Source organism: Ptychodera flava, chromosome 4, assembly GCF_041260155.1.
Source record: "Ptychodera flava strain L36383 chromosome 4, AS_Pfla_20210202, whole genome shotgun sequence".
In the NCBI taxonomy this organism is placed as follows: domain Eukaryota; kingdom Metazoa; phylum Hemichordata; class Enteropneusta; family Ptychoderidae; genus Ptychodera; species Ptychodera flava.
This window is the reverse complement of record NC_091931.1, coordinates 4090312-4110417: the sequence shown is the minus strand read 5'-3', so window position 1 is coordinate 4110417 and position 20106 is coordinate 4090312. Positions and strand designations below refer to the sequence as shown.

Genomic DNA, 20106 nt, shown 5'->3' with positions numbered 1-20106 from the left:
TGGATGTGAGAGACACATAAATTTGAAGTTTCCTTGTTTTACCTCTGTTAATGCAGTAAGCTTCTTATATCCCTCTGACAGTTTCCTCTCAATCATTCTTTGATGTTCAGCATCTTCTTCAGTGACATCAAACAACCAGTTGTAGTATGTTAGAATGTCTCCGATGATAGAAATCTCCACATTGGTGCTGTCAAAACCAGTGGCATCGCTCTGGAAAAAGAAAGCAAATCTTTATATTTGAGAGCTTATCAAACAACCTTTATGTGTTTCTATTTCGATTGATATGAAAAAGGATAAACATAACACTAAGTTTAGCAAATAATAAATGACATGATAAAGTTCTGATATGTGACAGTCACTTCTGATACATTGTCAAACCTGAATAATCTCACATAGGTTTTAATCACTGATCATTTATACCTTGATTAGAATCTTTGATGAAATAACAAGAAATCGGTAATTATAAAGGTACCCTCATTTGATAGGTTTCATTGCTTCATATATGATTACTTAAATAAAATCACTTCACACCATTTTTGTGGAGTTTCCAATTGTTGAATGTATCATACTATAAGTTCCATATTATCTATCACAACGTACAAAGCCAAAGTTGCCAACGTTGAAATTCCTCTAATTCCGCTGACAATACCTATAGCATCATACTGACTTCCATGAAATAAAAGAACAGATTCCAGTGTGGAAAGACAAAACTACAACAAAATTTTCAAATATACTGTAAGATAATATGGGCAAAACTTACAGATCCACTTGACATGAGCGTTGGACCCCAGACAGCAGCTAAATTAGCAATAACCATTTTATTTTCTTTGCTGTGTTCAGAGATTCTGAAAATAATGAGATCATATCAGCTGTTTATTATTTGCTGTTTTATCTCTTTGGTCAATGTTTACTTCAAATTGACAGATACACTTTTCACTATCACTCTGTACAAATACCCAGTTTTCATATAGCACTCCATTATGAGTACTGCTTTTTTGAAAATGGCCACTTTCAGTAACTATCCTACATATAAATGACTATTGATAACACTGAAACTGCAGTTCTGAGAGCAACAATGCTTGGCAGAAGTCCACATGATACATCTAAGTCCATTATACAGTTTGGGCTAGAGAACTTTTTCTATAATTTACTGTGGTGTGTTTTTTTGTATATAAACCAGGCCACTATTCATACAGCAGGTTTCCTAGATTGAGTTAACTTCATTACAGTTTGTACAAGTACCTTTGATGAAGATGGATTGAGGCTTGAAGAATAATGCTTTGTAATGTTGGTCTTAGGCAAGTCTATTCAGTAGGGGTCTGAGTTGTCATCATGCTTACATTTTAAGCCTGGCAACTTTTGGGATATTGTCATCACATTGTACATCAAAGATAGAATTCAGAATTCAAAATTGTGGTCTTTGTTCTTTCTCAATTTTCCTCTTTCATAAAACTGGCAAAGACTCAAGTCTTCTGGACTAAAAATGCAATTGTGCGGATTGGAAATGCTCAATGCAAAGTGACCCAATGGAAAAACTTGTTGGATATTTGTAACATAGATATTGAGAAACACAAAGTGTGTGAATAAAGTTTTAATAGTTCATTGACCTCTAAACTGTTGGGATTTCAAAATGAGCAAAAATTTCTTTTGATTACTTTAAAGATATCTAACCATTCTCAACTAAGTGTACCTACTTGGCATCATCACAATACACTACTGTTCAGTATTTAACAGTGGCAATGTTTTTGACAAACTGTGAATGAGGACAATTGAGAAGGAACAATGCATGCAACACCATAAGTATGGGGTAAATACTGAATCCTACTGGCAGTAGTGTAGTGAACATTTACAAACAGATGACCAAAACATGTAGGTGGATAGTCCATTCTGCCATAGGCCTCTGTGGAGAACAAAGTATATCATATTGCCGTACCTGTCGCGATGTGATCCAACTGTTTAAATGCCAAGTTTTACATGTACAACAAGCATATATTTGTTATTTTGAAGTGACATGAGTGTGTATCTGGGTGTGTAAAAGAAATCAGAGCGGAAAAGAACTTTACCTAAGTAAATGTCCAATGAGTTTCTTCAAAGTCTCCCTATTAATTTGCGGCAGTTGTTCCAAACAGTATTTATACCACTGAAGTTTACTATTATGATCATCATAACCTACAGGGTATCAATCAAACAATGAACACTAAGAATGTTGATAGAAGTCACCCATTCATGTACATCTTGTGTTTTCTTGAAATTTTCAGTAATAATGATAACCACTGTCACTTCAAACACTGATATCATACCAGAATTCATCAAAGCTGTGACTACGTTGCAATGTTTCTGGCATGAAAGAGACTAAATATGTCTCATATTTCGTAAGTTCACAACAAAAATATGAAAATGAAACTGTTGTAGGTATACTACAGTAATGACTAAAGTCTACTTAATAAGCAATAACCCTCTGGCAGGCAGGTATACATGAGATTTGGGTAGTGTTCGAGACAACAATTGGCATGAACCACTAAATGCATGCTGTATGACTACCTCATTTGTCTTATATTTCATGATGAATGAATAAATTGATGTATACAGTAATAAATAAAAGAACTTTGTAGACTTTGCACACAAAAGTTATTGTAAATGAAACTTGGGAACTTGATTCAAAATGTAGAAGTCAGACTTCCAAGGAGTCCTTTACAAATTTTGTTTGAAAACTTTGGTAAACATCTTTTGTTTGTTTAAAAACAGTGCAAATTTTTCATTATATTAGATCAGCATGTCTGTCATGCAAATGCACAGTTCTGATTGGATGTGAGCTCACGTCATCCATGGTTAAATAAACTTTATTTATTATAAAGTCATATTTGTCAGTTAATGATGTAGACAAATTTTGCAATGCTCTATGAAAATTTCCATCTCTGCACACTCACATCACATAGTCTGACTGACATTTACATAATAATTGCATAGACAGAATTTGCTACTACTGTGACATAAACTATGTTGAACATACTTTACATACTATGCATACTGTATTAAAATATCTACTACGAAATATAAGACAGCGGCAAGTGGGCGTACATTGCATTTTGCATTAATCACCAGAAACTCCTGCAGTCATCAGAGAGAGAGAGAGAGTTAGGTTGTAAGACGGAGTACATAGCATAAGGGTCCCCTTCAGGAGAACATGGCTAAGTTCATCAGGAAACCAGATGGTACAGTAAAGCTTTGTATTTACAGGAAGAAAACACATACAGACCAATACCTCCAGTTTACCTCACATCATCCACTTCATCAGAAACTGGGTGTCATCAGGACCCTTTTAGACAGGAATGATTCCATAGTTACAGAGCAACATGATAGAGATATTGAAGAACAGCACATCCGCAAAGCATTGTCCACCTGTGGCTATCCCAATTGGACAATAAACAAGGTCAAAAAGGATAAATCCAGCCCGAAACCCAAGTGTACATCTAAGAAAGATAAAAACTCTGAGAAATCAAGAGGACTAGTTGTGATACCATATGTTGAGGGCCTTTCGGAGAAAATTGCGAGAGTATTTCGCAAGTTTGGTTTCTCTACAGCTATGAAACCACACAGAACCCTACGCAACATCCTTGTCCATCCGAAGGACAAACTTCTTACCAACAAGAAAGCAGAGGTAGTTTATGAAATACCATGTGCTGATTGTCCTAAATCGTATGTTGGGGAAACAGGCCGCTCTTTTGGCGTACGCCTCCAAGAACATCAAAAGGAAGTCCAAAAATTTGAATCCAAACAATACACCCGTTCAACACGGAAGTCTTCAATGACAGATCAACATTAAGTCGGCTATCACAGACCATGTTGTAGCCACCAATCACATTGCCTGGGAGGAGGCCAACATCGTGGACAGGGAGTCTGACAAAACCACCAGATGGATCAAGGAAGCCATTTGGATTAGACGGAGGGGAGAGAACATTCTAAATAAGGATGAGGGGGCCTACAAGTTACATAACATTCTTGATCAACTCATCCATACTACGCCCTCAACGGCGGCAGATAGCAGCTGTAAAAGATCGAGGCTGTATGGCTTGAGTTGTCAAGTCTGAAGAAGCTGCTAGGTTAGCGGTGAAACGTAACTAACGTGGTGTGTTACATCTCTCACCTATTTCACTATGGATTTGTCAAAAAGAATCATCCATCTCAAGTTATTTCTCAATCCAGATGAACTTATTTAAAGAATGGCTAAGTTCATATCTATATAATTCACGCCAACTAGGTTTCACTTCTGCCATGAGTAGTTTTGACATTTTTTATAGGACACAACAATATCTTTGACTTACCTGCTATTTCGATCCATTTGGCATGTAATGCTTTGGTTAGCAATGGATCTGGTAAATTTCTGAAGAATCTCTTCAATGCATTGGCTACTTCATGGACTGGATAGTCATCCAGGTTCACTGACCTTGCATCAGCACTAAATTCTGCAAGCACACTTTTCACCTTGGAATCTTGACCAGCACGTCTGTAAATGCCTTCTTCTGTCAATCCTGCAAGAACGTTCACAAATTCTCTTGATTAAGACAATATCACATTTAAGGGTCTGGTATAAAAACATTTGGGAAATAAAATTAACATTGTTGCAGATCACCAGTTAAATATCTTGAACATATTTAACTTTAGTTGACCAAGCTATAATTATCTGTTACTCCTATCTAGGATGAGATAAAAGATTTAGTAGTAATACATGTAAGTATAGCAGATGTACATTTGCTTTAATTACTATGTACATGCTACTGTGTCAAGTTCACATTCAATATATGATGTTTTGAAATTACAGTTTTGCAGTTTCTTCATTTTTCGTAAATTTTCTTGTTTGACACTATTGTTCTCCAGAATTTTCTCACTCATATATTTCTTGCAAAATACAAATTTCATACAAAGAAGCCTTTACCATGTATCCATGTATATTCAATGTTCACTTGATCCAATACAGTAATGCCTTGTCAAATCATTGATAATTATGGCAATTTCATGTAACATTTAAAACACATTTGCTTTAAATATAATTTTGAAGTCACTGATTCACATGAATTAAGTATAAGGTCATCTATCAAGTATGGTAGATAGCCGCATATGTAATGTAAGATACATATTAAACAACTGCAACATAATTTAGATGCATCTAATTACAAAGTTAACATGTGCTGACTGCTCTTTGCTCTTCCTATGTGTGCATGTCCTGACTAGGCAAGTCCTTGTACACCTGAGTACTTACCATGTATGGCTATATAGCCGATACACTTTGACACAAGGACGGGAACGTTATCTTCTGTTAGTTGTTGTTCATGTAGATTTTTACCAGTACTCTGTTTCATGATACAGAAAAATTGTCATCTTATCAGCAAAGTTATTGATAAATTTTAATCTTGGTCACATTCAAATGTGCAAATATTTCCGTGGAAATGTTGCACCCTATGTTTTAAGGATGATAGACAATTTTGAAATCATGTGACTCATTATTTACAGGTAAGAGAAATTAGAAATTAAATTGTCTGTTACCTTACAGCCCTGGAATAAAAAGAATCTTGTTCAAAAATTCTGAAGTGATAATTAAAACTGTACGAAGATGTCCTTGTCATACACAAATCAGTTAAACAGTTTCACTTTTATCTTTCCATGAAACAGAGATATTAAAAATTTTGCCTTAATTTGTAACTTTCTCATTCATGGCAACATTTCATAAGACTTCCTGATCGGAAACAACATAACTTTACCATGTCAGTGAAAGTGCTAAATAACTTACTGTTGATGCTGTCTTGAGGGCTTGCAACCATTCATCACTTTCTTGTTTTGTGTCAGCAAGGATATAGACTGTCCTAAAACACACAAATCAACAAATATTTCTAGTGAAAAGCATTTCAGACATCCTATCCTGAAAACTGCACATACAACCTAAATACAGCAGCCTAAGGATTCTGGGTATACATCTATAACTGGTAATTTCATTCAAAGTGAAGAAGATTCTCTTAAATTTAACAATACAGTACAATTAGATCTACTGCAAAATCAGGGGATTATATTTTTTACAAATAGGTGCCTGTCTTATTGATGAAATACTTCAGTATGACTTTTTAGTGTATTACCATTCATACATTCAGATTTAAAACATTGATTCAACTGATATACGATCCAAATACTATGATCACACTGTGCTATGTGATTTCAATGATGAACAATGTCAACATTCTCATTGATTGTTTTGATTCATCATTACCAAAATACAAAGAGCTAAAATGGAGATTTCAAACTCTTTACTTTATCTGTGTAATACATTATGTTAGATGACATGAAACTGACCTCTTTGGCATAACAATACCAATGACAACATTACAACCTTCTGACGGCAAGGATCCTCTATCTTCAGGTTGAGAAACTGAAATGTCATTGAATTATCACATTATTCAGATGTAGTGGATGATGATGATGTTTTGTAGACAATTTACAGACACTGTGGAGTATATACATCAAGTATTTTATCTAAAAAGATGCAGAAACCATGAATAATTGACAGTTTTTAACACTACCTAGATGTATATAGTTTGTATGCAACAACACTGGCTTGGGTTACAATTCAATACTGTTGGGTTAATTTTGTTAAGGAGGAGACAAAAATCCATAAACTTTTGATCCAGGTATTAAACTCTACATATTCCAATTCCAATTATGTGATATGTTAACCATTCAATAATCTTAAAAAGATTGTATATATTCATTCATTTTTCTAATATCAAAATTATACTGAGAAGTATTGCTTGATGTTTTCACTTCAATTGTTCTATTTTCAGGGATGTGATGAGCGGTGTTCCATGAAATTCAATTTGGCTACAAGATGATGCGTATCAATGCCAGAACATTTGATATACATCTTATCTAAGCTTCAATCTTGACACGAGTAACAATCTATGTAGCTAATTAACAAACATCAAATTAAAGAAGACAGTCTTACTTAGATTAACAAGCTTCCGTAGATCCAGTGTATCAACATCATTTATGATCGGAGAGAAGAACATAAAACCTCTGCCCCTTAAAATGAACCAATTTTTCTGCCAACCCTGGATAAAAAAATCACAAAAAAGAAATGAACATTAGAATTCTACTTTGTACAGAAATATTCAGACTCTTAAAATTACAGCTTTCATTTTACAAAAAGTCAAATAAAATCCTTAAAATCCTTAAATTGTTCCGTAACTTTCACTGAAATTTCATGAGTACACTTTCTTGGTTGTGGTCCATAACACTAATCAAGAAACATTCCATTGAGATGTCATATGCTTATTTTACACCTGATGGGAATACAAAGCAACGTTCATATAGGACAATTAAATTTTTATATAAGAATCAGATTTTTTTTCTAAAAATAACTTACACCAGCAGTGCCTTCTCTCATGTACAGACATCCAGCTCTGTTGAAATTCTGCAGGAAAACAATCAGTAGTATTTTCTATTATCAGTTTTGATTTGTTGAATCTGAGGGTTGATGTCCTGGTACGTTCAAAAATTTCAGACAAATCTATGAACTCCTTTCTTCAGTCCACTTACTCTCAGACTTGTGTGAAAGACCTAAATGTCTACATGACCTATTTTGTCATTGATATATTGTTGTAGGATGCATAACTAGATCAACTTCTACTGACTCAGAGGTATTTCCTGAATTGTCATGGCAAACGCCTTGATGCAATTTAGCTTCTTTGTCATGGTAAGAGTTTGTGACCAATTGATGTACGAAGTCACAGCTACCACAGACTGTTGAATAACATGTGTATTCATTTGTGGAATGATCAAATGCATGGTACATGAAAGGCATTTTGAAATGTATATGACTGATACAAAGTGTTCTTGTAAAGATATCATCAAAATCTTGTCAGCAGCAAACGGCTGTTTGAAGCTCACCTCTAGCAGATCCCACACAACGCTTGGTGCAACACTCTGTAAGTATAATACGAACAGAATTACATATCACATTTTGTAAATAGCACAGTTATCACAACCTATATGCCACAGAGAGTAAAATATAAATATTAGAGGTGCACATTAGTGAATTACCTTGCAATACACTGTAACTGACTGCACTTATCCAATTCTTTTCAATCATGACAATTGGAATCTAACATGCTATGTTTGACGTCATATAATCCACTATAAGCTTGTAATTTACTGAGTAACAACGATGAAGCTTAAGATCAACAGATTTGATTTTCAAATCACTAAAGTTAACATTTGACACAACACAAGATGTTAATTTTATTAGTATTTGATGTTTTTTCTGACTAAACAAGGTAAATCCATGGGACAATCAAATATAAATCATAGTCCCATGTTTTCATGCTTAGATGTCATCAGCAAAAGTACATATGCATATGACATCTATGATACTAGATATCCGTTCACTGCTACAGTTTTGCGAAAGCCTTAGTATATTGACAAATCATGATACAACTGTTGACAATACGCTTTTTTTTCCGCCAGTACTGCTCTTTAGAAGTCATGTGACTACACGTGCTATCAGGTGATACTTCTACATCATTCTGTGATTTTGGTTTGGTCAAGGCTATGTTGGACACTACCTTAGCTGCGACCACAAATTGTGGTGTATCACCCCTGTGCTGAAGTTATCAACAAGTACTTACAGACTCAAAGTTTGTGATTTTTTGGAAAAACTTCATAATTTACTATTGAATTGCCACGCATCTGAAGGTTTTCTTTTACATTTGAATCCTTTGGTAGAAATTACATAATTTATTTCATGAAAATGTGAGTAACTATTGTGTTTTTGCTGTGCTTTTAGCTTCCAGACAGTTGTTTTGTATCCCTGAAAAAATATACACATAGCAACACATATGGTACATCTTTCACACGTTGAATGTTGACAATTTTCTTTGCATAAAATATTACATGAGGTCACAACTGAAAGGTACATGACATTTCATCTTGAAGTGTGAAAGAGGGGTTTGCTACTTCCAGATTATTCAAGATTATTACAAACATCCAGGTTGTACCTACCACAGTGTATATTGCGTCTAATGTCTGTATAATTCACCAACAATAGGGTCAAAAGTTTGGGACCAGAGACTACCCAAAATACTATCCCATCCAGACAAAGACAGTAGAAGTAAGTATTATACCTGGTCTTTGTAAATTTTGCTGTCTAATTATTGCTAATCATCATATTTCATGTGATTGTCAAAAACTGTAACAGTGAGTGTACAAACCACAATTTCACCATACAAGTGCTAATTACATTTCATAAAGTCTCACCATAGCAGACATACCTAGACAAGAAAGATAATAGTACAAATCTGTTTAAAGGATAATATTTGCATATTATAATAAAATAACCTTCTCAGAATAAATTAAACATCTTGAAGCCATAAATTTCCACAAACCTTAGTAATTGTTTTAATCCACTGTCTTTGGTGCATCTGATAGTCAGCACTGAACAGGTATGTTCTTCCACTAGTTGTGCCAATTTCAAAACAATGTGTATGCCTATCACAGAAGAACACAATATTGTAAATTATGAATTCCTCGTGCCAATGTCATCTTACTATTGCGTACACTAGGCCTGCCAGATGTATGTGTGTGCAAGCTGTTCCCATGTGTCTGTTGCAACTATACTGACACACATAGTAGTATATTGCTTATCCATGTACAGAAAATTAATAATTGGCAACAACACTACTTTTCACTAGCATATATGACAGGGTGGTTTTAAAACATCTCTCCTGCATTTGATCACACTTCCATGCACCTACTGGAGTGTTATACTGTTGTAGTAGATCTTTGATAGCAGTTTCTATGCATTTTATTAATTTCAACATAACATGCATGTTCTGAGAGGCTGAGGTAGCTGTCTTTCAACTAATAAAACTCAATACATTACGGTATCTTTGCTATACTATATCATATTTTAGATACTGATAACAATAATCAACTACTTTGTACTATCCAATGATCATCAAAAGACTGAAGAATCAGTGTATATGTAGAAAACTCTCTACTGAGGATTGAAGTTCTGTACCATGGTCAACATGACAAATCACACACGCACACAAACACACACACACACCTTCAAGGCACACAGAGACATACAGAACATGATTGTATAGACAGACATCAAGATGCAAAACACAAAGGGGCGCCTCAGGAGACTATCAATATTTCTTAATTATTGGTGTAAATAACTCACCCTAATTTCAAGGCAAAGTCTGGATTATCACATGACACACTTAGTATGTCTCGAGCTTCTATGCTGTTTTTAGCAGCTGTCGCCTGGTAAAGTCGTAAAAATATAAATGCAATGTAAGTAAACTAAACAATTGAACACTGAGGAAGTCCAAGAATGTGAAGTATTATCCTGAATAGATAATTAAGAAATTCAAATTGTCTTCACAAAGCGACTACAGGTAGAATAAGCCTTTAGGACAGATATTGGAAGTCTAAAATTTTTGCAATACTCTTCTGGTCAAATGCTTGTGTGATCTTACTTGGAACCTTGTGAAGTCAGTGATTTTTTGACTGTCATATTTTTGAGAAAATTGAAAGTTTAACTTTTCCTCATAGAATTAACTTAATGATGGTGGGCATTCTGAATTTCAAATATGCATAGATATTAGGCAATTTGTTTCTTTATTATCAAAATTCGTACGAACCATAATTTTCATTCTTGGTTTTGAAAGAGAATGGTTTAAAATTTTGAGGAATGTTGGGTATAAAAGCTAAAGTCTCTCAGTTTCAGGCCTACACTGCCTTGATAAATACCGCAGATCATTTCTAAAATAATGAATTGTAAGAGGCTTGTAAAAAGTGGCTATGGGTCAGTTTAACATGTTTAATGGCATCTTGCTTAGCTGAGGCTTTCCATGTATAACATCACTTGTAGCAATGTCCACACACATATATATAGGAACTAAAGTAGAAAAAAAACTGTGTGTAATAATATCCATGTAAATAAATGTACAGGAACTAGAACAAACAATGGGAGTCATTCATTGGAGTATTTTTGCATTTTTGAACAGGGTAACTTACCTTGTCATCAACAAAGTATGTCAAAGCACCATTCTCAAATACACACCATCTCTTCTGAAAGTCTGTCAATGTGAAAAACAAGGGAATGTGAAAAAGGTATTGACTGGGGAGTCTGAAGCTGTGTCAATCTAGATGTAACAATCTAGATGTAATAGTGTGAAACACTATGCAAGGAGATCACTGCTGATGAGAGAGCAAGCTACTTTATTAGCTTTATGTATAAGAAAATTCTGCAACATGCATCTGAACTAAGGATAAGACAGTGTACTGCAGAAATGTACATGAGATAGAACAGTGGGGAAACAGGAAAGGCAAGCTACAGCTTCCATTTTATAAAGTTATTTGGATGAACAGATAGACAAGGTGAAGGGTTTATGAAGATCCCAACAACAATAAACAGGGATGGACATATAATTAGTCTGGTATCAGTAAATCTGTCAATATGTTTGGAATCATATGCAGATATAACTACCACTAGATCTGATTGTGGCGCAACTTGGTTGAAATAATTCTTGGAAGGATGTCTAAAATATTCATGGTTAATATTCCTAGGTTCCAGTCTAAGACTTGCAGAACATTATCAAAAGCATAATAACATAGCATAGTTCTCAAGCAAAATCACTCAGTTTACACAACTTTATAATAAGGATTTGCAAGTGTAGCTGGTTCAGTTCATATGTAGATATTTCAATTCCTGTTTTCTAATTATTTCAAGTTTTATTTTGTGTTATTTCCTTGTGAAATAACTGACGACCTAAAATGGTCTTTTTACTGGACAGCTGAAAAAATGTTCCGACAACGGAACTTTTTTCAAAATACAAAACAGATCATCTTCCTCTATTAGAACTTCCTTAAAATTAAACAAAAAGTGTATGGTGATATGATGGACAGGTTGATTAGTTTCCATGGTGATAGCATGTACACATCTGAGAAGCAAGGAGTGATCTTTTACCATTTGGAACAGGGATCACAAAATTACTATGAATACTGCTAAAATTTGAGTTCATTAGCCTTAACAGAAGCAAATGACAAGCAACCTCTTCAGCAATATAGCAGATCTTTTTAAAGGGCAATATATTATTTTCTGGGTCAGAAAACTCAACATGGGCTCACCTTAAAAGATTATTCATGACAGAGCTGTGATTTGTAATTGATAACAATGTTTAGCAACACATTTTGAACACAATCACATCTTTTTAAACACAAAAAGTGTTGTTCAAAGACAGATGTTCTTAACATAACATGAAAAATTCACTGATCAAAAACCAATTGGCTTGACAAAACTTTACCCTATACAGAGGTGTTAATATATTTACTGGAGAAATGTTTTCATTGTAGAAATATTTTTTCAAACTTGTCAATAACCCCTGGTAAGTTGGAGTCACACTACACGACCTTGAAGTTGACAATAATAAATGATTACGTACCTTTTCTACTACCACCTGTCTTGTGTAAAAATCCTGTATATTTTAGGTCATGAGAGTCTTGTGATGGGCTCCCTTGCCCTGCTCTCCCTAAAGGTGGCACTGCTGTTGTCGGCGGTGACAACGGAGTTGGTTCCCTTTTGTCCATCAGAGGACTGTCTGAGTTGACAGACTGGGGAGTACCTGACAAAAAAAGTGACAAAATGCTTTAGTTTCCAATGCCCTAACTTGACCTGACCTAATATACTGAAAATTTCTGAAATATAATCTGAGTTTACATAGATATTGCTTTAAAAATTATTGTGAAAATTTACAGACCCTTGCTATACTTTTTACAAACAAGCTAATGGCACAAATTCCGGTACTATTCAATTATTGGCCCTATTCATTCACCATGTATCAGTCGCCATAATGCCTTGGAATCCTGTCACAAAATGTGCCGCTAGGATTATGGATCAAATAAGATTGATACTTCCTGGTTTTCATATTGAATCAAAACACAGGATATGAATGGCAGGACTGATTACAACAAAATGGGGTCAAGTAACCATACTCACCTCCTCCAGTATTTTGATTCAGAAATTCCTGACAGAAAGTGAAAACAAGAGAATTAGTTTGGTTGCTGATGTGCTGTACAGTCACACCACCAAAGTAAAGACTACCTATTCTTGACAACTTTGCACTTACTCTAGAAAATGTAAATAATTTTCATTATTACTGAACTAAAACAACTGGCCCATAGAACTAGTATAACTTTGAAAAGTTGGTTTGGGGACAATATCTGTCATTATATTACCATGCCCTGCCTGTCGCATTTTGATTGGTCGAGCTGAACCACGTGACTGACCACAATTACACAGTAATGGTCTGTTTACATGCCCGTGAATATGAATAATAAGATTAACAACTCAAAAGTATCGTAACTTTACAGCTCAAACGTAAATCATAATCAATCACAAAATAAAATGGAGCACTTGTGGGCCAAGTTGAGATTCTTTTTTCTGTAAAATATCTCCAGATTTGCCAATATTTTACAGCGCGCATGACAGTGCGTCGCGTATTGCTCAGTTCTGGGGCCCAGTTGTCTTTGGCTCGGAAAATTTTTGCAAATTTTGACGGTTTTCTCCGGTTCGATGATAATATAATGGAAATAACAGACTCCACTCTGACTGTTAACGTTTATTTATGGGCCCGGGCTCAAGGAAAGCCAAATTAACAGGCTCGGCAAGCGTCTGTAAATTTTTGGCTTTCCTCTCACCCTTGCCCATAAATAAACGTTAATGGTCAACGTGTCGCCCGTTATTTCTATACTCACCATGATCAGGTGCTGATTATTTGCCCTGGCAACATCAATAGCTGTAGAAAAAACAAGCAAGAATTAGTTTAAGACCAAAATATTGTAAAAACATGACATCACGACATGTGAAAATCAGGTGACCGTGTGAGTCTCAAATGAAATAGACGTGATCAAAAAATCACACATTAGCCGACAATGTCTAAATGTTTTTGCTTCACATTGTATATCTTATACTGGCATTTCACAGAAGGATATGTACACCATGTATTGAGACAAAAAGTTGTGATGATATTGTCTCATTTGTGTTACATTACTATATTAGCATTGTCTCAGAAAAGCACTGATGTCAATGACTGAAAATTGTTCTTGAATATGATTTATATTTTGAGTGGTAAATTTTGTCTTGGTATATGTAACTGTTGCATAATATTTTTAAAAATTTCCTTTACCTGATACACCTGTGTCATTTGAAGTTGGCTAAAAATAAAAATGCAGAGAAGAAATTGTTATCAGCCAAACCAATGCAGACCAAAGTCAGCCTGATAGCAGGCTAATTTCAGGCAAAATATATGACTGTAAACAAAATCAAAGTCCACAAGTTTTATTGCAATGACTGATTCTAGTTGTTACTAGAGTTTCAAACTGAAAGTTCACACAGCAACTTTCAAAACCATTAGCTTTTGGCTGGTTTCGAAGTCTGAACATATATTTTTTGCCATAAACATACCAGTAAAAATCATCACTTTTACAACCAAAACAGGTTTCACACTTCCAGGTAGCAACACACACTGGTATAATGACCTACTAGTATGTACATTGTGACAGGAAATCACTACCTTGGTATAGACATAGACCCTTGAGGGTCTATGGTATAGATCATATTTAAAAAACACACCATGACTAAAAAAGTTGAACTATTATCATACTTCTGTGGAAGAAGGATATGAATGGTCAATGGTAAAATATTGAAATCCACTATAACTGAATAACTTCCTTCATGAATACATAACTAAATTTCATTGGCAGTTTTTCTGTTTAAGATTCCTGATTTACAGACCCAGATCGCAATATATTTCACTCAATAATTTTGAGTAGAATAGGAAAATGTTAATTGAAACTTACATCTGCTCCTGAGAATACCATATGAGCAATGTCTACAAGACAATCATCTGATGTTGCCGCTGCAATAAGTGCCTGAAAGAAAACACAACAAACCAACACAGCTTATGGAACTTCCTGTTTCCTGTACAGGTAACATCCGGCTTCAGTAATGTTCAAGGTAATCTTGACTTACAATAAATACAAATACTTGACAGCCACAATGAGGAGTGGACATCTAAGTGACATGCTATCAGTCCTAATGAATCAGTGAGAGACAATTACAGTGAAGCCTACTAAGGTATGAACAAATTGTACATGGCCTATAAGGTTTATACCTAGGCAAAGATCAAACTTCAGTTACCCTGTCAGAGTATCTGATAACCTGTTGTGACATGTAGATTTACCAATCCAAATTCCTGAAGTTTATTTGTACATTTCAGGCAACATAAAAACATCACATTACTGAGTACATGTTTCAATACTAATTGTTGGGGAAAAGTAATATGTGAAATGTTTTGAAAGAGAATAAATTATTTTAATAAGACAAGTATGGATTTGCTGAGAAATGTTGATTAATATGGATTTGCTGAGAAACGTTGCTATAAATTAAAAGTTCCGTGTTGATCAACACTATAAGCTTTATCTACCCGGGTATTTTGCCCTTACTTCAATTCCGTAGATGTAATTAATATCCAACAAACAGCTGACTATACAAAGTAATGTAAACACACTGCATTTTAATCATTCTGACAGTTCCCTTCACCTTTGACATGTTGGGTCAAAGTTCACTTGTACCATGAATTCTACGGCAAGAACCTTGGAGTCAAAATGATACATATAACTTTGACCAGAATGCAGACTGAAATGCATAGAATGTTTGTTTCTCTTTGTTGGGTTTAATTTTACAGAAACAAATCCTACAAGATTTCAAAGAATAAATTATTCAATACAATCACAATCTCTCTTCTGGGAAAGCCGTGTCGTATTTGCTAGTGTATTGTTTTGGTAGCTTTATAAACATAGGCTGTCACTGAGCAACATAATCTTTATCAAGAAGTAAATAAAAAAACTCAGCTACTGTTAAAACTAGAGTTTTGTTTGACACTTGGTGTACTATTTGAGAAGAGTTAAAGCAAAAGTTGTTTCACAAGACACGGCTTGGGGGTCTATTCATTGCAATCTTTTACTATTCTGAGAATCTCACATGTTAAATTCATAACATTCAGAACTAGGGTCATAATTAAAGGAGACTGTTTACCTCATTGAGTGCAGTGCGTCCCTCTTTTAGAGTTGGGTGTTCTTTAAAGAGTTGTTTCTGTCGGTACTTTTTCTCAATGAAAACTCTCCTGTGTTCTCTGAAAAAATCAATTCAAAAGCGAGATTTTTATGATGCAATTCATAACAAAAGTTTTACAAATCCAGTTAGGTCATATACACTACCTTCTATCTACCAACAAAAGTAATTAGTATTTCTAAAACTCCTGGAAGTTGTTTCCGTATAAGTATATTGTGTTTATAAACACTGAACATACCATATACCATGCCATAGTTCTATGGCTGAAATGTACTGCCAGCTATGCATGCACTGATATCAGAGTGCTGGTAATTTTGCATATCTCTGACATATATATTGAGAAAAAGAATAACAATTAGGCCAGTGTAGAACGAGGTTTCACAGTACAATCCACCAATTTACTGCCCTACATGTACAGATCTGTGCTATTTAACTGTGTATGCCTATAAAACATTCAAAGCATAAACATGATCCTCTTGATATAACTGATAGCAGATAAAATATCTCTGATATGGGTTTTGCCGGTCGAGGTTGTACCGCAGAAGGGTCTGAGACCAGTCCCCGTACGACCAAGGTATGCAAAACCTGTATCAGGGCTGTAAAGGTTTTATCATATATCTTATTGAATAATAAGTATGTATTAAAATATGTTCGGCAATGGTTTGAGATGTAGATGCTTGTGATATCAAAATTCATTGCCTATATTCAGACACATTGAGACTGATTTCAACTTTGATTCTCACGCACTGTTGTTTACAGTAAACTTTCTAAATACAAAAATAGATCTGGAATCATCCAAATATGGGCACCAGATCATGACATGATGCTTAAAAAATGCACAGATATGAGGGCGCTTTTTCCATGGCTTTACAGCGGCATGTGAATGTACTTATATGACAACAGCTTATGTATCATCCACAGAATCATCCCCAATACACATTTGTATGATACTTATCAAGGTTTAAGCAAAGTAATTGATTTGTTCATATCTGAAAAACCTTGAAGAATGCCTTGAAAAGACTAGCTACTTGATACTTGATATATTGGAACATGTCAAAAAATATGTATGCATCTATCTACCATTCTGTGAACTTTTAAAAGTTTGCGAAAAATTGATGTGACTCTCTGACGTAGATGAGAAGATACGTAGATCCAAAAACATTGTGTACAGAAGTCCATGCATCCATGACTTCATACATTGAAAATTTCAGTTAAACTAACACTGTTGTAAAAGCAGAATTTTATTATCTGCACTGTTGAATTTCATCAGCAAATTGAACACCTAAAAAAGCCAACATATGTGAAAGAGACTTGTCTGACACGTAAAGAATCTGAAATTGGGAAAACTATCTTTTATGGAGGTGTGTTGTTTTTCTGTCAAGAAAAAAATGGATGCTGAAGATTCTATGTTATAAAGGAATACAAACAAAGTGTAGAAACACACACAGAAATGCACATGGTTCAATCAACATTTCTTCATGGTTTTGTTTGTACTCTGGTCAGTTCAAATTCTGGGTTTAAGCCGGTAGATGATTGTTAGTTGATAATTCTGGCAAATACCGGAATATGTTAAACAGCTTTCTTGATCTGTGTCTCTCTATCAGCAGGGTTGTTGGAATGGTTTTGCCATTGCTTTGTTTCATTGTAATGAACACCGTAAACGCAAATTGACATGAACATCAAAAGATGAAAATTTTTATCCCTTCAACTAAGAAACTACAATGTTTGTTTATATGAAACGGTTCATTTATGAAATTGTGGGATGACATTCTTGTACACTTTGGTAATGTTTTAGATGTGTGTTGTCTTGGATAGGAACTGATGCAAGATGCTCTACCAATCTAACTTCATTCACAGTGTACCATCAACCTTTCATGAATCCTCTTTCATTCATTCTTTTGTAAATTTGAACTTGAAATGACAGACAGTCTTGGTAATAATGCTGACAATATCAGTGTTCATTTTACGATGTCAAAACAGGGGGCCACTATGGGCCCCTACTCCTGTCCCAAGGGGGCCATTTTAGAAAATCGGGGGCCATCATCAACACACATGTAAAACCCTTGAATTTTCTGCGGAAAATACTATAGTCTATCAAGTCAAGAAAAGGAGAATACTAGAGATCAGACCCCCCCCCCCCCCATAACCAACCAAGCCCAAATGCAAAGACGTTCCCTGTACGTAGCAACAGGCTCAACCATGGCAACAGCAAACTAAGTTACCTTTTGGTTTGATTCATTTACGTAACTTAGGTAATGAATTATTGATATGTCAGACTTTACAGGCGGAAACAACTGTACAAATTGCTAAGGACTGTGATTTTGACTGTGGAGACGATCATGATCAAAGCTTAGCGCACCGGTAGGATTTCTCCGAGAGTGGCCCCCAATTTGCATGGATCGACAATTACACATACACTGATACAGCACCAGAGAGTAACCCCTACGACCTAAATAAAGTGATCGATACATCAACTTTTACACAGAACTTGTATGCATTAGCAAACTTACGATCATTGGTTCTGAGCAAAGGGTGAACACAGCGGTGTTTTTCTATGCATAGAACTGGCTACTCTGGAAAACGAGATACATGGATGTCCAACCTAAAATGTTGCTCTTCAAAACAATCATCTGGCCCAGCATGGATTCTTTCCTTGCAGTGTTCAACATTCCGTCGGTATGGACGGTAGACGTTGCAGACGCTTCAATTTAAGGGACTGCCTGATCATCTTTTTCTAAAACAGGGGTTCATCACCCATACTGGTGTTAAAAATCCAAGAGGTGACTAGCCTTTCACCATTACGCAGTGGTTAGTGCCAGTGTTTACATTCATCTGCCATGCCAAATGTGCACGGCTCCCATACACCGTTGCCCGTACATCAGTCCTTTCTACCCGGCTTCCTATGCACCACTGTACGGTATATGCTGTACTGGGTATTTACCGGATTTTTCTGAGAGTACGCCCATTCGAAAAACCGCCCATGGGCGGTTATTTGGGGGGTGGGCCGTTATTAAGAATTTTAAATTTCATCTCAACCTTTGTCTACGGCATTTCAACTTGACTCCCCTTGAAAAAAATTACCTACGCAAAGGTCAAAAAGTTTTATATAGCGTACAAAATAAAATAAGTTACACTTCTAAGATAATTACTTCGGCGATATATGTCCGTATCCCCCTATTTATGCTACTAAAATGCAGGTGGAATGATCCAGAAGAACGCAAAGTCAACGTTAGAGTTTGCCACACAATGCCGACAATGATTGACAGATGAAGCAGGAGCCAGGAATTTTCCATTCTGCACGATGGGATCATGAAATAAATAAAATGACTATCATAAAAAATAACTCTGTTTCATTATTTTTTTATTAATGTAGGCCTACATCATTACTTTTCAGGTTTTTTTCGCTTTGATACAAAAATCTGATGATTTTCTTCGCGTAAATTTGTTGCATTCACAAACGTAACAGTAGTAGTAATCCCTAGTAGAAATGGTATGATCCACAATTGTTTACGATTATTGACCTCTTTGCGTGCAACGAATGTGAAACACTGTATCTATTTTCACAAGTTCGACTACTTTGATTAACTTGTCACACTTACAAACTAGGTCAACCTCAGAACACGTGCACACGTCAAAATCTGATCGATGATTTTCTTCGCTTAAATTTGAATGCGTTCGACAAACCATGGAGGCATATATAAAAAAAAATGTCTATATAAAAATTTAAAAAGGTTTTTCCTTTTTTGTTATTGGCAAGTAAAATCTAGCGTAAAACTGTTGGTCGAGGATCCCTGCAGTACGTCACTACAGTGACGTAGTAGGCGGTGACCTCTCAACTTCTGAACACGAACCAAGAGATTACGGCCAGCATCCGCGCGCCACGAATAATCATAGATCCTAGGACTGAACTTTCCCCCACCCCC

At 35.3% G+C, this 20106-nt stretch overlaps 1 protein-coding gene across 6 annotated transcripts in view; it reads right to left on the bottom strand.

The window, feature by feature from the left end:
* The window catches only part of LOC139130725 (arf-GAP with Rho-GAP domain, ANK repeat and PH domain-containing protein 1-like), an 87373-nt gene that overhangs the window by 24796 nt on the left and 42471 nt on the right, over nt 1-20106 (bottom strand). For all 6 annotated transcript variants that reach the window (XR_011551947.1, XM_070696506.1, XM_070696507.1 and 3 more), the window contains 19 exons: nt 16148-16244; nt 14911-14982; nt 14238-14265; nt 13807-13847; nt 13049-13076; nt 12495-12674; nt 11068-11129; nt 10229-10311; nt 9426-9528; nt 7933-7968; nt 7409-7456; nt 6989-7094; nt 6340-6415; nt 5786-5858; nt 5258-5348; nt 4323-4529; nt 2064-2169; nt 761-845; nt 43-210 (listed from right to left, as the gene is read on the bottom strand). Coding sequence is in view for 5 of the 6 variants with exons in the window: in XM_070696506.1 (XP_070552607.1) it covers nt 43-210; nt 761-845; nt 2064-2169; nt 4323-4529; nt 5258-5348; nt 5786-5858; nt 6340-6415; nt 6989-7094; nt 7409-7456; nt 7933-7968; nt 9426-9528; nt 10229-10311; nt 11068-11129; nt 12495-12674; nt 13049-13076; nt 13807-13847; nt 14238-14265; nt 14911-14982; nt 16148-16244 (1690 nt within the window). In the remaining variant the exon portion in view is untranslated. The remainder of the gene's footprint in view (nt 1-42; nt 211-760; nt 846-2063; nt 2170-4322; nt 4530-5257; nt 5349-5785; nt 5859-6339; nt 6416-6988; nt 7095-7408; nt 7457-7932; nt 7969-9425; nt 9529-10228; nt 10312-11067; nt 11130-12494; nt 12675-13048; nt 13077-13806; nt 13848-14237; nt 14266-14910; nt 14983-16147; nt 16245-20106) is intronic.